This window comes from Maniola hyperantus, chromosome 13 (genome assembly GCF_902806685.2).
Source record: "Maniola hyperantus chromosome 13, iAphHyp1.2, whole genome shotgun sequence".
Classification (NCBI taxonomy): Eukaryota; Metazoa; Arthropoda; class Insecta; order Lepidoptera; family Nymphalidae; genus Maniola; species Maniola hyperantus.
In genome coordinates, this window is record NC_048548.1 from 10,517,526 (window position 1) to 10,538,119 (window position 20,594).

At 37.8% G+C, this 20,594-nt stretch overlaps 2 protein-coding genes across 2 annotated transcripts; both read right to left on the reverse strand.

Annotated features, from left to right (window-relative positions):
• Positions 1-1,345: 1,345 nt before the first annotated feature.
• Positions 1,346-6,560, reverse strand: LOC117987667 (uncharacterized). Its single transcript, XM_069502594.1, has 2 exons — positions 5,270-6,560; positions 1,346-5,003 (listed from the first exon to the last, which is right to left on the reverse strand). Exon 1 carries the CDS (start codon positions 6,247-6,249, stop codon positions 5,320-5,322), a length of 930 nt encoding a protein of 309 aa, XP_069358695.1. The 5' UTR covers positions 6,250-6,560; the 3' UTR covers positions 1,346-5,003; positions 5,270-5,319.
• A 154-nt stretch (positions 6,561-6,714) lies between these two features.
• On the reverse strand, positions 6,715-11,504 carry LOC117987638 (alpha-(1,3)-fucosyltransferase C-like). The gene is made up of 2 exons (XM_034974671.2): positions 10,120-11,504; positions 6,715-7,330 (listed from the first exon to the last, which is right to left on the reverse strand). Exons 1-2 carry the CDS (start codon positions 11,100-11,102, stop codon positions 7,063-7,065), a joined length of 1,251 nt encoding a protein of 416 aa, XP_034830562.1. The 5' UTR covers positions 11,103-11,504; the 3' UTR covers positions 6,715-7,062.
• Positions 11,505-20,594: the final 9,090 nt, after the last annotated feature.

Sequence of the window (20,594 nt, forward strand, 5' to 3'; positions counted from 1 at the left end):
GGGTAGGTAGGCCTTTCATCCCGGCCGGGGATGGGCATGGCTTCTTTTTGCCTCAGAAAATTAAAGAGTTCCAACAGGATTTTTATAAACCTAAATCTACATGGCCGAAGTCGCAGGCATCATCTGTTGGGTGATGGGTCCAAAAGTATGGTCCGATATAATTATGTTAGCTACTTTTTAACCCGAAAACTCAATTACCTAGTTCCCATTAAATCCATGCGGACGAAATCGCACATCATCTAGATCCTAGTAGGTATAGTATCTACGCGACAGGTCGAGATGGCAATCGGGGAGGGAATGCCCCGCACACCCGCACAGCCCTGCGCTCGCCCGCACCGGGCGTGCGGGTGTGCGGAGCCTCATAACTCGATTGCCATCTCAACCTGACTATACCTACAGAGCCGCCTGCAATTTCGTGAAGAGTGAACGCGTACTTAGGAGAAGGGGCAGCAGGGCAGGAAGCTGCCGCTTCTTTTTGCTCATTTTGGTCTGGTTGTAGGAGGCTTCGGCCGTGGCTAGTAAGTAGTTACCATCCTACCGGCTATGCCGTGCCACTAAGTGCTTAATTCCGGATGATACCACGCAGAAATCAATTATGAGTCTGGGGGGTAGGTATTATTATTTATTATTATTATTTATTTATTTATTTATTACTATTATTTAATTAGAACGGGCATAAAACCCATTACACTAATTAAATTACTAACTAACATAAATATACTTACAAAAAATTTAAATTGAATTAAGTTAAAATTACAATTAACAATAAATTTGTCATGTCAAAAAGCAAAATTATAAATTTTCACAGAAGTGCAGGATCTGACCCATGAGGTCAGCCCATTTGTCAGCAAATATGTCACAGCGAGGGGACTCCTTCAGTAGCGCGTTGAGCGCAGACAAAGTGCGCGGTATGGGTGACCTGCAGGGTGATTCGCTAACTCAGTGGCCAACACTGAATGATAGCCACCAAGCTCATTTGACATTTATTTTCAATCCATTGAAGGTTTTCTACGAAAAATTATGTTAACGTCACTCAATGAAGCAGGAATGTATAGCCAACCAATGTCAAATGTGCTCAGTGGCTATCGTTCATCATTAGACACTGAGTCCCCACTGGAGCGCGCTACCTTGCGACTAAACGGACTTACGAAAAATTTGTGGCGGTGGCGAAGGTAGCTGTAATTATAGTTTTAATAAAAATTAAAAACTGGTAAAACTCTTCCAGGTTAGCCCCCTTCCATTTTGAATCTTCCATCCTCTGGAATGTAAAAGAATAAGGATGTGAGGGGGGTATGACTTACGAAGAACTTTTTAATTTCGTAATGGTTACATCTCACAAACCAAGTTACGCATTCCAAATGCTTTGACCTTTTATTAAAATTAAAATTATACCTTAATAAAATAATGAACAATCATTATATTCATTGCAAAGTAGCACAAAGTAGGAAGGTATAGTAATATTCATAGATAAAGGAAGTACCTACTCGTAGTTTATTACATCAGGTACCTACTCTTATAAAACTCGTGTGACCTCATAAAGGAAATTAGGTACTTGTATAATTCATGTCGACCATGAAAACCACGCCTTACCCCATAAATTGTGACGTAGGTTCCTAATTAATGAGTGGCCCCATATCAATTAGTAGGTACCTAATTTTACATTTCTATATTGATTTAAATGCCATTTATTTACATCTAAGTAACTTTCGATTTAAGCGTTCCATTTTCACAATAATTATTTCTAGTCTTTACCAAACAAGTCAAAAACTTAGATATAATAAGTAAGTTTTTGACTTGCTTGGTAACTGTCTGAGTGATATTTTTTTATAAAATATGTGTAGGTATGTTATACCTATTATAGCAAGTGAGTTTAGCTAGTGTAATTTATAAAGTATTACAATAAAACTTAAAGCTAGCCTTATCTAATTACTATATAAATCATGCCAAGAATACTGGCTGCATTTCCGCGCTGGACAGCCAGGCTGATCCGTTGCGCAAAAAATGAGCCAGTCCTTCTGTCACCAGATGAGGCTATTAATCGCGATGAAATGTCTCGTAAAATTTTTTCAGCACTAAGACTCCATGGCCCCAGGGTCTCCACGGCAAACGGCAAAAAAATGTAACTCTCTATAAGAGAGGCAAGTATGCCTCTCTTATAGAGCCGAGTGAGCGCCGCTTGCCGTTTTCAGCTGTTTCTGCTGCGGCTCCCGGTCTTGATGCTGTCTTCCTGATATGACACGGGGCCAATGTGTCAACGCAAGTTATTATAAAGTAAGAATTAAACATTTCTATATTGATTATGTCTTTTACATCCAAAAACAAGTCAAAAACTTACTTATAACTAAATTTTTGACTTGTTAAGTAAAGACTAGAAATAATTATTGTGAAAATGGAACGCTTAAATCCAAAGTTACTTAGATGTAAATGACAATATAATCAATATAGAAATGTTAAATTACTGGGTAGGTACTTACTTTATAAATAACACTAGCTAAACTCACTTGCTATAATATAATATACACATATTTTATAAAAAAATATCACTCAGACATACAGTTTAAACGCTAAAACTAAGTAGGTAGGTAGTTAGGTACTGTACATACATAAAAAAATATCTAATGAAAGGTTTTCATTATCTCAGCAAAAGGAGACCTTAGTAAAAAGCAAGAATTAAAATTTCTTAGAAACAATTGTTTTAAAAATCAACGAAGATTACAAGAAAAAATGTATCATATTTTTATTCTTTATATACCTATAGGTACAAGTATAGGCTTGCGCTTGACCGCAATCACATCTTGTTCTTTATAACCGACTTACAAAAAAGGGGGAAGTTCTCAATGCGGTGCGTTTTTAATCTCCTATTTCAGCGTTTGAAATCGAAATCTTTTACCATTTTTTAAGTAGTATCTTAAAATCAGCTTTCAGGAAAGGCACTATTAAATTTGTAAGCGCTATGAAGTAGCTTTTCAGAATTTAATTGTTTCTATAAAATGGGCTGTGGCCACGGAACAGAAAGAACAGTGGAAGTGCAATTCACCAAAATTACTATAGGAACCGCTGTCGCCAAACTCATACAAATATACCGATAGTCATATATTGCACTACAAAGAAACAAATCATTTGATTTGTCGTTTAAGTTTAGTCAAAACTAGCCTACGTCACAGATTTTGAAACAAACCCTGACGTTCTAGAAATAAGATTTATTTTGCTTTAGCGGAAGAACGTATTTACGAGCTATAGTCACACTCACGTCACACTAGATTCAATTGTCCAATTAATTCCGCTACTTGACCATAGATGGCGGTATTCTAAGTGGTAGCAATTATAAACTTAATTACGTTAAACATATGGTTGACATTTGCGTGATCGGTCGATTTTTTTTCCACCTCAGCTAAGGCCGCACCATAGAGCAGAAACAAAGAGGAGTTGGCCTAAGCAACTGTGCACTGTGATTTTCAACTAGGTCCTGACGTCATCACTGTGGGCGGGTACTTAGTTATATAGCATAGCTATATAGCCGTATAGCACGTGTGTAATGTAATGAGCATGCTTATTTAGAGCGTGCTCAAAAATCAACCGACGTTTGATTTTCGAGCATGCTACCTGAGGCGCGGGTAGAAGGGGGCGTGCTCCGAGCGCGTCTGAACAGGGTTTGCTTATTAGCATGTACTCAGTACAACATACAACATATAACTCTACAGTTTATTTAAGCATGCTTATTGCTGGCAAATGTGAACAGTTGCATGAGCATGCTAACATTAAGCAAGCATAAAAGCACGCTTTTTTTGAGCACGTCTGTCCGTACCTTAATTGTGGCACGCGTGCCACGCCTACTTAGCACTTCCACTGTTTTTTCTGTTCCGTGGCTGTGGCTGTGCCTAAAATAAAAAATTTCAAAAGAACTCAAAACCACCACAACTGCCATCCTATTTCTAAAAATCTTAGTTAACTGCAAAAAATAGTTTTTTAATTATCAATAAAGTTTTTTAGTTTAAAAAAATAATGCTAGGTAAGTAGAACCAAACTAAAAACTCAATAATCGCTTATTGCTGTTAAAAATAGGACGGCAGCACAATAATTAATTATTATTGATTGAGCTCAATTAGTTCCTAATTGAGTGACCCCTAGACTGTGGGTGTGAGTATTGTCTTGCACAACTCTTTAGTCTATACGGTAGATTTACAAAGTAAAATATGCTAGTAAATATATTCATATATGCAAAGTAATATATTCATGGCTAGGTTACGGAAATTATCGCAAATATAATACATAATTTTGTATGTGAAATTTTCACTCAATACTTATTAGACTTGCGAACAACATATGTTGGTTTTTTTAATAAATGCAGGAAAGTCAATCATGTCCTTATGACAGCAATGATGACAACTTCGTCAATGAATCGCTGAAATGTTTGGCCAGCGTTACGGAGTCCAAAGGTCATGTAAGGAAACTCAAACAGACCGAAAGGTGTTATAATAGCTGTTTTACAAATGTCATCCTTTGCAACGGGAATCTGCTGGTAAGCTTTCACCAGATCAATCGTGCTAAAGACTGTTGATCCACGTAAATTATGGTTAAGATCGCCTATGTGACGCACGGGATACCTGTCCGGTATCGTGCGCGCGTTTAAAGCACGGTAATCACCGCAGGGACGCCAATCGGCATCTCCTTTTGGAGCCAGGTGCAAAGCTGAAGACCAGGGACTATCGGAAGGTCTGGCAGAGCCGCATGCTATCATATTTGCGAACTCTTTCTTCGCGATGACTAATTTATGTGGGCCCAGGCGGCGCGGACGACATGATACCGGCGGACCATCCGTCGTCCGGATGTAGTGCACCGTGGTATGTTTAATCTCACGCACAGGACCTGGAGGCCTTAAAATAGCAGGAAACTTAGACAATATTTCATGCTTACCCTTTATGGTCCTTACGCTAACCTGGCCATCCGTAGCTATGGATGCCATATGAGAAAGACCGGTCGTGTTGTCGATCAGCCGACCGCTTCTACAATTTGGCAATAAATTAAAATACGATAAGAAATCGGCCCCTATAATAGCGGTGCTAACATCGCATATTATAAAGTTCCACTTGAACTCACGGCGAAGACCTAAATCTAACAATAAAAGAATTGTACCATATGTTTTAATATCGCTGCCATTTGCGGCGCGCATGGTATACTCGGTAGGCTTAAGAGGTTGATCAATCCAGGTCACCGGGTAGCACGATAGATCAGAGCCAGTGTCTATTAAGAAACGCAATTTAGACTTAACTTCAGTGACAAATAACCGGCGACTGTCAACCGGACAGTCAGGCATCGCCCCTACTGACTGTCTCTGGCGTTTTCCTGCTCTGTGTAAGAGCAGGGTTTGATGCATTTCACGGCACGTGAAGAATACTTTCGATGGTACCAGCACATCGCTTCACCACCATTGCTCTGCGATCTGTGCGGAGAAGTTGATTTAAAACGACCTCTAGATCTACTCCTAGTACGTCCACGATGATCCCTATTTCTGCTTAGCGCAGCAACCTGTTGTGTTAACTCCTCAATGCGTTTGAGAAGTGAAGACAAACTGGGATCAGATGAACTAGCAGCGGTAGAAGGTGCCATGATGCCAGGGGAGACCTCTAAAATTTTGTCCGCTAATTCGGCGACCTTATCCAATGAAATTTCGGACTGCGCGGCTAATATGGCTTGCAAATGTTGTGGCAAGCGGCGCATCCAAAGTTGTCGCAAAATATTTTGGTCGGTCAGTACGTGACCGGCCAGTGACCGCAAATGGCGGAGAAACTGGGACGGCCTACGATCCCCTAGCACTTCGTCATTGATTAGCTGCCGGACCCTCTGCTCCTCTGACGTGGACAACCGACGGATGAGCTCCTTTTTTAAAAACGCGAAACGGTCCGCCGGCGGGGGATGAGTGATGATGTCCTCGACCTCACCAATGACCCGTGAGTCGAGTTGAGCAATAACATAATTAAATTTTGTTTGGTCTACTGTGATACCTGAAATCTCAAATTGCGCCTCGACCTGGGCGAACCACACTACGGGGCGATCTGCCCAGAAGGGAGGAAGTTTCGCCGCAACCTTACAAATTTTGGAATGCTCCGTAGGGGCTTCCGTCACGGTAGCCAATTTGGTACGGAGCGATTCATTTTCCTCCATTAGAGGTAGGGCAGTTCCTGCTAACTCTTTCATTTTTTTTACAAGAGCCGCATTCTCCTCCTCTAATTCTTTGATTTTTTTATCCATTTTTTTAGCTATACAGGAAAAAGAAAACTATTCACAAAAATAAAAACTAGTACACAAAATTCTTATAAAATTAAATTTAAAATGTTTGTAAATATTCCGTTTTTAAATTTTGATAGTTAAAACTCACTTAAAGTCTCTATTAGTTATGCGTGTAAAAGAGTTCTAATTCCGGAATTTAACATTTAAAAAAAAAATGTCACTTAAAATGCTTTTCACCACACAAAAGGATTTTCGAATCACTCCGTATTCAAATTTCCGTTCTAAGTGGCAGCTGCGATGTGAAATGTCTTCTTTACAGCTGCCAGTCTTAGAAGAGGCCGCATGCCTCTACACGTTCTACCAATTTTGACTTTTTATCCCGGAAATTTGAAGAGTTCCCAAAGGATTTTTAAAAACCTAAATCCACGCGGACGAAGTCGCGGGCATCATCTAGTTTGCAATATATCGTAAACTTTTACAAAATAATACGATTTTTTTATATTTATTTCGTGGTTTTTATCATTATCAGTAATAATCATTACTATCACCTGTCTCCGTTTTTGCCAGCGTTCGGGTTACATCCTGTATCCTTAGGCCACAGTGACGATCGATCGATTGGAGCGCGACCAAGTGTCACGATAGACTAATAGATATATTTATATTCGCCTTTATATAAATCAAGTTCGTCTTCTATCGCATCACAATATTTACAACGCAATCGTATACACAGTACTGTAGTTTGTTTTCATCTTTAAATTGTTAAATCTCTGCCTCTTTAAAAACACAACCCATAGGTACTTTGGTTATAAAGCGTTTAAATATAAAAATAAAGTATCAACAGCGACCAGGCGGGTCCCACCAGCTCTGAAAGTCTTTAACAACACTAGTCCTTTTCACATACTCCTCATTATTTAACATTTCACAAAATCCACAGTAGACGTCAGAATCTGCAAAATCCGAGCTGTCGTGGTACGAATAATGGTTCTTCCACCGGAAGAACTCAGCATATTGGTCCGGATTCGAGATTATTTCATTCATTTGTAGAGCTAACTTTTCTATGCCGAGCTCTCTTGCGTTCAAGTATATTCCATCTGGCATGAATCTGTTAAAACAGAATACACAATTAGAGCATCTGTTAGTGAACTGTTGTGATTACGGTAATCCATACTAAGTACCTATACTAAACATATTAACATTTTTATAAATGTAGAAGTGTGTCTGTGTCTATTAGCTACTTTTAACCGACTTCAAAAAAAGGAGGAGGTTCTCAATTCGTCGGAATCTTTTTATTTTTTTATTTTTTATATATGTTCCCCGATTACTCGAAGACGCCTGGACCGATTTTGAAAATTCTTTTTTTTGTTTGAAAGGGTATACTTCAAAGTTAGTCCCATTTAAATTTGGTGAAGATCTGATGAACATCTTCGAAGATAACATCACACATCCTCAACGGATAAGAGTAAATTGCTCGCGATCAGTGTAATAGCTTAGTAAACAGTAGATTTTTAACCAGGCATAGCATATTTTAATACCATGGGGCCACTAAAAATTGTGAAATAAATTTTTTTTACAAAAAAAATAAAAACCGACTTCGATATTCAAACAATAAAAATTGAAAAATAATTTAATTTATTACCGAATATATTATGTATACAAGAGTTAATATAGTTCCATAATAATATTTTTTGGTGCCGGTGCCAATTAGCTTTAGCTGCGCGAATCGTCTAGACTTCACTTTTATGAGACTCCACAAAGGCACCTCATTGGCACCGACCCCAAAAATTTTTTTTGTAAAAAAAATTTTTTACAGCCTAGATGTTTAACCGATTTTTACGAAATTTAGTAGGTATGTACAGAAATAGTTTGCCTCATTCTAAGTTTGCATCCATAGGACGGACATTTTTTTTCTGAAAAATTAAAGAATTCTCTAGGGATTTTTTGGTAATTTAGTACATACCTACCCAAGTTTTTGTTTTTAGGGTTCCGTACATCGAAAGGAAAAAGGAACCCTTATAGGATCACTTCGTTGTCTGTCTGTCCGTCTGTCTGTCGTGTCTGCCAAGAAGACCTATAGGGTACTTCCCGTTGACCTAGTATTATGAAATTTGGCAGGTAGGTAGGTCTTATATTACGAGTAAAGGAATAAATCCGAAAACCGTGGATTTGTAGTTATATCACACAAAAAAAATTAAAAATAATAATACCTAATTATGTTAATCAACAAATTATTAGTAGATATTTTCAAAGTAAGATAACAATACCAGTGGTATCATATGAAAGAGCTTTACCTGTTTATTCTTAAACAGTTTTTTATTTATTTTTATGCGTATAATAGTTTTTGATTTATCGTGCATAATATCGAAAAAGATACCCAAATACGGAACCCTCGAAGCACGATTCTGACTCGAACTTTGCCGGTTTTTTTATAATATTTGTAGGTACCTACATTAATAAATATTATATTAGAAGTTCTTAAAAATCAAATCCTTACTTATATGTATTTGTATTGTATTTTGTGATTAAAAAATAATTAAATAGGTACCTATTATGAATAAAAAATTATATTATACTACCTACGTATAAAGTATCATCATCGAGATAAAAATAAAACCCACACATTTTGTTCGTAATAATGGTAAATTCCCATTACCTACCTATTTGTTATTTAATTTTGAATAACATACTTGTGAAAACTAATTGGTTGTTAATACAATATTATCTTTGTAGGTACCTACCTACCCATACCTATACTTCTATACTTACTATAATATTATAAAGAGGTAAAGTTTGTAAGTTTGTTTGTAAGGGGTAATCTGTGGAACTACTGAACCGATTTTGGAAATTCCCCAGTAGAAAGGTACTTATTCCTGACTTACTTATATTGACACGCTATTTTTAACCGACTTCAAAAAAAGGAGGAGGTTCTCAATTCGTCGGAATCTTTTTTTTATTTTTTTATTTTTTTATTTCAAAACATTAGAAATCTCTACGAAAATTGTAATAAGCTACCCGTGCAAAGCCGGAGCTGGTCGCTAGTACGTGCTAGTACTAAATAATACAATATACCTACTCCATACTAATATTATAAATGCGAAAGTGTGTCTGTCTGTCTGCTAGCTTTAAACGGCCCATCGCCGTTCAACCGATTTTGATGAAATTTGGTACTTACAGAGATGGCTCGCCGGGGAAGAATACAGGCCAGTTTTTATCCCGGAAAATCAAAGAGTTCCCACGGGATTTTTACAACCTAAATCCACGCCGACGAAGTCGTGGGCATCATGCAGTTATAGCTCATAACTCAAGTCATAACTGCTCATGACAATCGCGCTGTGCAAAAGTCATGATCAACCCATCGCCAGCTCACTGCAGAGCACGGGTCTCCTCTCAGAGTGAGAAAGGTTTTGGCCATAGTCTACCACGCTGGCCATGTGCGGATTGGTAGACTTCACACACCTTTGAGAACATTATGGATAACTCTCAGGCATGCAGGTTTCCTCAGGAGATGTTTTCCTTAACCGTTAAAGCATAAATCCGAAAAGTTAGAGGTGCGTGCCCGGGCTCGAACCCCCGACCTCCGATTAGAAGGCGGACGTCCTAACCACTAGGCTATCACAGTTTCGTGCAAAAAGTATACCTAATACTTATAATATTAATACTAGGTATGTAGGTACTACACTACGTATAAGGTAACTATGTAAGGTTGTTTAGATTAATGCTACTAAGAAGAAAAGCTTATGATTTAAAGTTTATGATTACACCTAAACTTGTTGTAAAATGTACATATTCTTCCTAAATAAATAAATTTTATTATTATTATTAATAATGAACAGAATATATAAATACTTTACTTGAAGTTTAGGGTGAGAAAGAATAACAACAAAAAATCATTACCTTGTATAGTTTGCGGCACCGTATACAATCGGCACAGCGTCGTGTTTCAGAGCACGCAACAACTTTTCAGTCACATAATCCTCCGCAAACGAATTCTCGAACGAGAGATAGAAGTAGTAATCATCCTCCACGACCTTATCGCAAGCAGTTTCACTGTTCCGCGAACACTTGAAAGTCCCACAACCACCGTAAACGTCCACGCCCAACTTATACTTCAACAGCTCTTTTTGTAATTTCTCCACAAATTTCTCTCGACCACTCCTCGAATTGCAGTTAGACACGAACCACGCAGCCGCTTTCTTCTTAGTTTTCAACTTATTTTTGAATTCTTCGCTCACAGGGTCCATTTCTGACAACTTCATCCAATGCATAACATCTCTCGGTCCTATTATCTCGTCATTCGAATCCCGCACCGTCAAATAACCCCATTTCGCATACGGCTCAAGTCTATAAGTCCAAGTCCAATTGAAATAATCATTAAATTTACTAGAACAAACCGGATAGTAGTCTGACGACTCCATGCTTCCGAAAACATATTTTTGGCGCGGCGTCCTTCGTGTCGGTAAACTAGATTTAGTCATGCGAAGAACTTCTGGTCCGTGGAATGCAATAACGTCGAAACTGGTATAATCGCTGAATAACGACCTGTTGTTGGTAACATAACAATTTTGGAAGGTGCAATTTCTGTCAATAAAACCTTGTTGACCTTTCCCCATGAAGACAAACGGCATCGTACTGGGAGACGTCCACTGCAAAATGTACTTCGTATCGGCCATTGTTTTTCTCGATAGCTCATCTGCATTCAATTTTAGAAGCATTCTCTCCATCACTGATTCTATGCTCTGCATTTTTCTGTCCAACAATTCGCCATTGGTTGATTTTAAATCTTTCAAGGATACGTACAACAAAATCAGCATGGATATTGTGAAAATATAGAAGAAGGTTTTCATTGAGAAATTACTTCTTAATTTGTTAGTCTTCATGGCAGCGCCGCGTGATGACCTTAGGTTGAGAGCGCGCACGGCGCGGCGGAACGGGCACGCGTTTACACTGTAAATCGTAATAAGACTGTTCACTATACAAAACAGGATCGACTATTTACGTTATCGAACTACAGTTCAATATCGATTTAATCGCAGACCGAGCAGGTACCTATCTCACTATCATACTAAGTATATAAACATTATGATGACTCTCCAAGATATGCTAGGCACTTAGACGCGTGTTCTGTACGTCACTTCAATATATTCTGATTGCCTAAAAATCACATTAACATTTTATCTTCATCATAAAATATATATTAGGTATACTCACGTTAGTAAATTTATTATTTTAAAAGGGATTTTACTGCTAATTCTTCGTTGCGTAGGTACGTCCCGCATAACAATCACAACACAAACTGCCTACCCTCCATAACGCAGATTCGAAACGGCTGCCGACGTGCCCGTTGTGTGACGTCATTTGTGACGTCACTTGGCGACGGCTTGGCGGCCAGCTTAGTCGTAACTTCGCATGCCAGCGCCTTCAATCGAAAAGACGTGAGAATGGTAAAAGTTCAGGCGCCGCGTGAGGAAATCTAAATGTGGCATCGAGCCAAAGTCAAAATGGTTCTATCTTATGAATATAAACAATCTATTGACTTCTCGTAGCTCTGCCGTAAAATAAGGTAGCCGAGGTACCTACCTAACTGACTAAGAATCAGTGTTGGCAAAAAGTTAATTTGATTAACGATTAAAAATTAATGATTAAATATAATATGTTGTTGTAAAAGTACCACAATCATTTTCAACGGACTTCCAAAAAGGAGGAGGTCCTCACTTCAGCACTCATGTTTTTTTTGCTTTTCTTTTTCCTATGTTTATAGTATACACTGATTTACTAAACGGATACACAGGATCAAATTAACGATTAATGATTAGGGATTAATTATATTAATCGCAATGACGATTTATTTAATCTGATTAAAATTAATCAAAATAACTAATCGATTAATGCCAACACTGGTAGTGAATATTAATTGAAATACCTTATTAAAATATATCTAGTAATTAATTGCTATCAAAATAAAGAACAGTAACACACTCGACACATAAAAAAGACATTCATAGATCTTTAGAAAAGTGGACCAAAAAGATGATTGATTTAATAAAATTTTATCTAATAATAATAATAGTGTGAATTATTTCAGGCAAACTGTAACCATTTTTATTACAGAGGTCAAATATAAAATTAAAATTTAGATTCTGAAGTCTTTAGATTCTAAAATAATCGACAGGTATTTTTGTGTAATTGTTAAGTTGATTTAAAATACTCACGTAAATATTTATAAAGTTTGCCTCTTCCTTTCTAATTTAGTACTCGCTGTAAAAGTATTAAATGTAATAGAGCTCAGTGTTTTGAGGTCATAGAACTAAGAAAGCAACTAAGGGCAAAACCGGCCGTACCACAACAACTAACAGAATGCGGTAAGCTCAAAATAAAAATACTTCCCTAATTAATTAATGGAAGTTTGCGTGTGAATTGTCGATGTTTAGTTTAAAGGTACAAGTCCGAGATGGGCTGCAGACCGCAAACTGCAAGCGACACTACTGGTTTCTATGAATTTGTACTTATGTAGACTTCACACACCTTTGATAACATTATGGAGAACTCTCAAGCATGCAGGTTTTTCCTTCACCGGTAAAGCAAGTGATATTTAATTAATTAAAACGCACATAACTCCGAAAAGTTAGATGTGCGTGCCCGGGATCGAACCCCCGACCTCCAATTAGAAGGCGGACGTCCTAACCACTAGGCTATCACAGCTTCACGCAGCAGCATGTACTGCAGGTGTTGCTTGCAAATTTCATACAGATTCATAGAAACCAGTCGTGTCACTTGTAGTTTGCGGTTTGCAGCCCATCTCGGACTTTAACCCCTGAGGCAAAAAGGTGTAATTAGCTTGACCATTTTGTCGGTCTGGGTCATAGTAGTACACAAACGGATGAACCGATTTGAATGACGTCATCTCTCTTCTGACTTTTCCACGCTTCTAAGGACACTTTCCATTGTCTTCATGTTATAGATATTATAATATCTACTTAGGTGTTAGAAAGTTAGGTACCTATAGCTACCATTATATCTGGACAAAGACCTTTAAATGATGACGTCATTTCTATTTTGGGCGATATTTTATGCGCGAACTAGGGTGTGAGGACTGAGGTGGGTGTGAGGGTGTAAGTTCTTTAACGATCTGTTTATAAACCTACTTGAAAGACTTTAGGAGGTTCTCAATTTTACACGCTTTTTAAGGGTTCCGACTTCGATACTAACACGGAAACCTTAACTTGTTTAATATCCTACTAAGTATAAAACACAAAAAAACGTTTAGCTGCCTGTGTTCTTTATAGACTTTGAAACTATCCAACCGGTGTGCGCCAAACCGGTTTCATTAGAAAGACAATAATGAGAAGATGGTTTTATACGCCCCCGCGCTCGCCTGCAACTGGCTAGCGCGGGGGCTGTGCGGGTGTGCGGGGCATTCCCTCCCCGATTGTCATTTCGATCTGTGGCGGTCTAACCCGTTCGTCGTCCATCTGTCCGTTTGTCTGTGTCACAGCCATTTTAAAAATAAACTATACCTAAGAGCTATAAGATTCAGTTCAATTCTAGAAATTATGATTACCTACCGTTACACAGAGGCACACCTACCTACTTAATTATTTAAATTTTGAAAAAAAAAATTCAATGTGTCTACCTAAATTTTTAGTTTACCTCTCGAGTGATTTTGAGATTTATTCAGTTTTTGGAAAAAAACTACCGTTTAATAAATGATGACCACCAAAGTTTTCACCAACTAGTTATAGCATGGCTACAAAGCCCTACCTTATACGTGTTCTGCGGGTGATTTTCTAAGTCAGTGAACAACACTGAATGTTAGCCACCGACCTCATTTGACATTTATTTTAAATCCATTGAAGGTTTTCTACGAAAAATTATTTTAGTATCACTTTGACTTAGTGAAGCAGCAATGTAGAACTAACTACCTACCTATGTCAAATGAGCTCGGTGGCTATCATTAAGTGCTCATCACTGAGTTAGCCGAATTTGGGACTACTTCTGAGTTCTGAGTGATCTGACAATGACCTAGTAGGTATATTGACAAAACGCAAGTCGCGCTCGATTGATCAGAAACAAAACAAAACAAGTGGATAAAGCCGCGTTTATTATGAGACACTAATAAATCAGAATAGAAACGCAATATTTTAATACATATTACTTATAGCAATGACAGAGCATTTTTAACTTGGCTTTTTAGGGTTCCGTACCTCAAAAGGAAAAACGGAACCCTTATAGGATCACTTTGTTGTCTGTCTGTCTGTCTGTCAAGAAACCTACAGGGTACTTCCCGTTGACCTAGAATCATGAAATTTGGCAGGTAGGTAGATCTTATAGCTGATATTTGGGGAAAAATCTGAAAACCGTGAATTTAGGGTAAGATCACACAAAAAAAAATTGTGGTCATGAACTAATAATTAGTATTTTCGAAGTAAGTGACTATATCAAATGGGGTATCATATAAAAGGTCTTCACCTGCACATTCTAAAACAGATTTTTATTTATTTTATGCATCATAGTTTTTGAATTATCGTGCAAAATGTCGAAAAAATACGACTGTAGTACAGAACCCTCATTGCGCGAGCCTGACTCGCACTTGGCCGGTTTTTTTTTAACAATACCACCTCGGTAACTACAAGGTCATACAATATAAGTAAATTATAGTAGGTAGGTACTAGGTACATACCTAGGTACGTACCTAAACCGAAATATTTCGCAATCTGTATCCGTTATATAATATGTAGTATGTACTTACCTATTATACAGGGGTTATTCGCAATGTGATTATTAGTTTTGGTAGGTAGGTACTTATTAAGCCTTCAATCTTGGTTGCGAATCCACAAAAAATCAGTAAAGCAATATTATTATGATACGGTCTATAATTTTATCCTTCACAATAATTATGTGTTCCACAACGCTTCTTTTGATGCAAACTACCTAAGTAAATGCCCTAACATCAATGTAACCGCGATAATTTTATTATTAAACCTAAGTGTTGTCCCACTGGACACGACGCGACGCGACGGCACGTTAAATAACTACCTATACCTACCAGTGCAAATATGTATAAACCGCTAAGTGCGTGTCGAACTCGCATACGAAAGGTTCCGCCGTATGGTATAAAAAATGCTCTTTTAATTATTATTTTGAATTTTTCATGGCGGCCATTTTGAAATTTTTATTATTTGTTGTTATAGCGGCGAAAGAAATCACATTATGTGAAAATTTCACAGTGAAGTCGGTTTTTTAATAATTTTTAGGGTTCCGTACCTCAAAAGGAAAAACGGAACCCTTATAGGATCAGTTTGTTGTCTGCCTGTCTGTCTGTCTGTCGGTCTGTCAAGAAACCTACAGGGTACTTCCTGTTGACCTAGAATCATGAAATTTGGCAGGTAGCTAGGTCTTATAGCAGACATTAGGGGAAAAATATCTAAACCGTGAATTTGTGGTTACATCACCCAAAAAAAATTAAATTGTGGTCATGAACTAAAAATTAGTATTTTCCAAGTAAGATAGCTATATCAAGAGGGGTATCTTGTGAAAGGGCTTTACCTGTGCATTTCAAAACAGATTTTTATTTATTTTTATGCATCATAGTTTTTGAATTATCGTGTAAAATGTCGAAAAAATACGACTGTAGTGCGGAACCCTTGTTGCGCGAACCTGACTCGCACTTGGCCGGTTTTTTTTAATGACATGACAGTTGAACCATAGAATTAAAATGGCACGTAAGGAGTCATTTTTACGGGCTATATATATATATATATATATATATATATATATATATATATTAGTACTTATAGTATCTAGAATTACTACTTGAATAGGCGATCTAAACCTGTGGTATAGGACAGTGGAACTACGGAACACGACAATAGTCATTACTCATTATATTATTGCCCCATAGACTCGACTGGTCCCATGGCACCAATTCGCTAAGGGAATTACATTGGAAACATTTTACTTAAATTGAAAAAACTATTCACGTAACTATATTATATTGGTGAACTTATACTTAGGAAGTATATTATGTTAATTTATGCAAGTTCATCGGAATTTTACATAAGTACTTACCTTTCAATAGCTCAACGGGTAAAGGAGTGGACTGAAAACCGGAAGGTCGACGACGGTTCAACCCCCCCCCCCCCCCCCCCCCCCATTGCACTATCGTCGTACCTACTCCTATCACAAACTTGACGCTTAGTTGGAGGGGAATGGGGAATATTAGTCATTTAATATTATGGCTAATATTCTTTTTAAAAAAATCGGAGAGCACTCAGGGACTTATTTTGATACACTCGCTAACTCAGTGTCTAAACACTGAATGCCACCGAGCTCACTTGATATTTATTTTTAATCCATTGAAGCTTTTCTACTAAAAATTATTATGATATCACTCCATCACACATCGCAGCAGTAATGTAGATCCAACCAATGTCAAGTGAGCTCGGTGGCTATCATTCAGTGTTAGACACTGACTTAGCGAATCATCTCGAGGAAACTCAAAGTTTTTTTTATTTTTTAAAGAATAATAGCCATGTTAAATGACTAATATTCCCTTTTCCTCTCCAACTAAGCGTCAGGCTTGTGCTAGGAGTAGGTACGACAATTATAGTGCAACGGGCGGGGTTTGAACCGTCGACCTATACTAAACCTTTGTTGCGTAGACCGTAGGTATAAAAAATAATATTAGCCTTTTTGCCTCTTTGAGAGTAACAACCGTGTAATCTAAAAGGTCTTTAATGTCCACAAAGGAGATCAGGACCAGGAGATTAACCTTAAATACCTTATTCGATGTTTTGAGATGATATACAAAACTTAGGTAAGTTTCTTTGTGAAAGCGATCGATATTATAACGGTGAGAGCTTGTAAAATAATGATCGATGATTTTTTATTTATTGTAAAAGAAATTACTTATGGGGTTAGAGAACTAAAAATTTAAAAGATCTTTAATTATTGCAAGGCCTCTGGCTCCACGGAACAGAAAAAACAGTGTTTTTCTGTTCCGTGTCTGGCTCTGACTATAAATAAAAATATTTTTATTCAATTAAACTTTTACAAGTATTTTCGAATCGTCAGATGCATCTACCACTGGTTCGGAATGCCTTTCCTACCGAGAAGAACCAGCAAGAAACTCGGCGGTTGCTCTTTTCAAAGATTTGAAACTTGACTGTCTTTAACCTCTAATAAGAAAACTATACCTAGCCGTATCATCATCATCATCATGATAAACCCATCGCCGCCGGCTCACTACAGAGCACGGGTCTGCTCTCTATGTGAGAAGGGTTTTGGCCATAGTCTACCGCGCTGGTCAAGTGCGGTTTGCAGACTTGAGAATACAACCTTTGAGAACATTATGGAAAACTCACAGGCATGCAGGTTTCCGTGATATTAATTTAATTACGATGAACATCGATCTTTAGAAGGAGACAGCAGATTTGTAGAGCACTGTCTCGGTATGAGGTATGGGTATGAGTGACAGAGACAACGCTCTACAAAGATGAAATGTCATTCTAAAAGCCGATGTTCATCACTTTTGGCCGCGTACTGTACATAAAACGCACATAACTCTGAAAAGTTAGAGGTGCGTGCCCATGATCAATCATCAAACCCCCGACCTCCGATTAGGAGGCGGACGTCCTAACCACTAGGCTATCACAGCAGCAGCTAGCCGTCTGCTTATCCTAAAATCAGTTCTAAAAGGTAGGTTATGGAAAAATCCGCATAAAAACAATCACAGCTTACATACAAAATGCCTGATAAGTAAAGTGATTCAAAATGTATTGCTCAGGAAAGTTTGATAAGTTTCTCAAGTGCTTCAAGATTAGATGGGTACTGAAACGTGGAAGTTTTATTTTAGTACCTACTTTTTTTTCAAAGATTCTATGAACTATAATGTTCTAAATAGTGTTTTGGCCGAACCGGAATCCGTCTCGACTAAAATTCTATTTAACTTGTACATAAAAAGTATTAAAAATAGATTAGGTAGTACACAAATTTTTTAAATAACTTTTATTTTATTTATTTTGTAGAGACAAACAGTTATAATTAGATTAATAGATAGTATATATATATATATAAATACACTTAAACCTAAGCAGTCTCCAATGAGAAATTAGCACTTATAATAAAAATTATGTCCACAACACACGGGCATAGTACGCGTATGAAAACTAGGCAAAGAGCATATAAAATATGATTTTATTAATAATTAAGTTAATTTATGTTATAAGGTACGATAGGGTTGTCATGTACATATTGTATAAAAGCCCTTTCAAAATAAATTAAGATTTAAAAAAATATATATATACCCTCATCTGTTATTTGATGGTGATAGAGAATATTATGCCGTTGTCGGGTTATTATCATATTATTTTATTACGGACTATAAAACGCCTAGTAGGTAGGTAATAAATAGCATTATGATTGTAGACTAATGCAGCTTGAATTCTCATATTAGGTTACAGACCAGACAGTATATTACTACAGACCTACAGAGTTAGCTTAACTTCCGGGGACGGACCTAAGCTACTTTTCATCCCGGAACATCAAAGAGTTCCCACGGGATACTAAAGGCCCATCCGTTTAACCGATTCATACGACATTTGGTACATACATTTTACCACTTTGAAAGTGTCTCTCGCGCAAACTATTCAGTTTAGAAAAAAAATATACTAGAAACCTCAATATCATTTTTGAAGACCTATCCATAGATACCCCACAAATATGGGTCTGATGAAAAAAAAATTTTGAGTTTCAGTTCCAAGTATGGGGATGGGGAACCCCAAAATTTATTGTTTTTTTTTTTCTATTTTTGTGTAAAAATCTAAATGCGGTTTACAGAATACATCTACTTACCAAGTTTCAACAGTATAGCTCTTATAGTTTCGGAGAAAAGTGGCTGTGACATACGGACGGACAGACAGACAGACAGACAGACAGACATGACGAATCTATAAGGGTTCCGTTTTTTGTCATTCGGCTACGGAACCCTAAAAATGGAACATCCATCTCCCCGCCTCTAGTCCTCAGCAGCCGCGTTCAACTGGTAGGCAATCAATCAGCCACGGCACCTGTCAGCTGTACCAACCTCAGTCTAACAAGTTGCTAAAGCTTAGAGTTTTCAACTACAGTGTACCTAGTTCATCATCATCATCATGATCAACCCATCACCGGCTCACTACAAAGTACGGGTCTCCTCTTAGAGTGAGAAGGGTTTTGGCCATAGTCTACCACGCTGGCCATATGCGGATTGGTAGACTTTACACACCTTTGAGAACATGAAGAACTCTCAGGTATGCAGGTTTCCTCACGATGTTTTCCTTCACCGTTAAAAAAAGTGATATTTAATTAGTTAAAACGCACATTACTCCGAAAATTAGAGGTGCGTGCCCGGGATCGAACCCCCGACCTCCGATTAGAAGGCGGACCGTCCTAACCACTAGGCTATCACAGCTGTCTAGTTCACTTTCGGTAAAATAAAATGTAGGTAGATACAGTACACAGCCGAAAGTAATGTACATCGACCTTTAGAAAGAGATAGCAGTTTTTTAGAGCGTTGTCACTGTCGTTGAGACCGACAAAACGTCATATAGGTATGAGTGACAGAGATAACGCTCTACAAAGCCAAAATGTCATTCTAAAGGCCGATGTACATTATTTTCGGCCGCGTACTGTACATGGGTATGAGTGACAGAGACAACGCTCTACAAAGCAGAAATCTCATTCTAAAGGTCGATGTACAATATTTCTTGGCGGCTACTGTAAGTATGGCCTAGCGGTCAGGCGGGCGGGATCCCAGACGCAGGCAGGTTCGTATCGAAGGTTTTGGATATGTATTTAAAAATTATTTAGAAAATTATTATATCCATCCCTACAGGGCCATGACCAATAAATAATATTATTTAATATTGGTAGAGCAACTGATATCGTCACGATAACAAATTCAGCGACGTATACCGAAATACAACTTTAATACTTATATTGCAAACTGCAATAACTCGTGACATAACATAACTCATGCCTACATTATTTTGTATGTAAAATAAAATACTTTCATTTTAAAGCGACGATAAGCATTTAGCCTCGACATACTACAAGCTTGTTCGACATATTTCATTTGTTACATTTGCTTTCAATATTTTTCAGTAACTTCAAGGAAGGCCTTTAGCTGGTTCCATTAAATTTTTTTTTTAATAGATATAACGAGCAAACGAGCAGGCGGGTCACCTGATGTTAAGTGATTACCACCGCCCATGAACATTTGCAGCACCAGAGGAACTCCCGATGCGTTGCCGGCCTTTTAGGAATTTGTTGGCCCGCCCCTTGAATAACCCCATGTTGTAATCTAGTGGGAACACCGCCGATGGGAGTTGGTT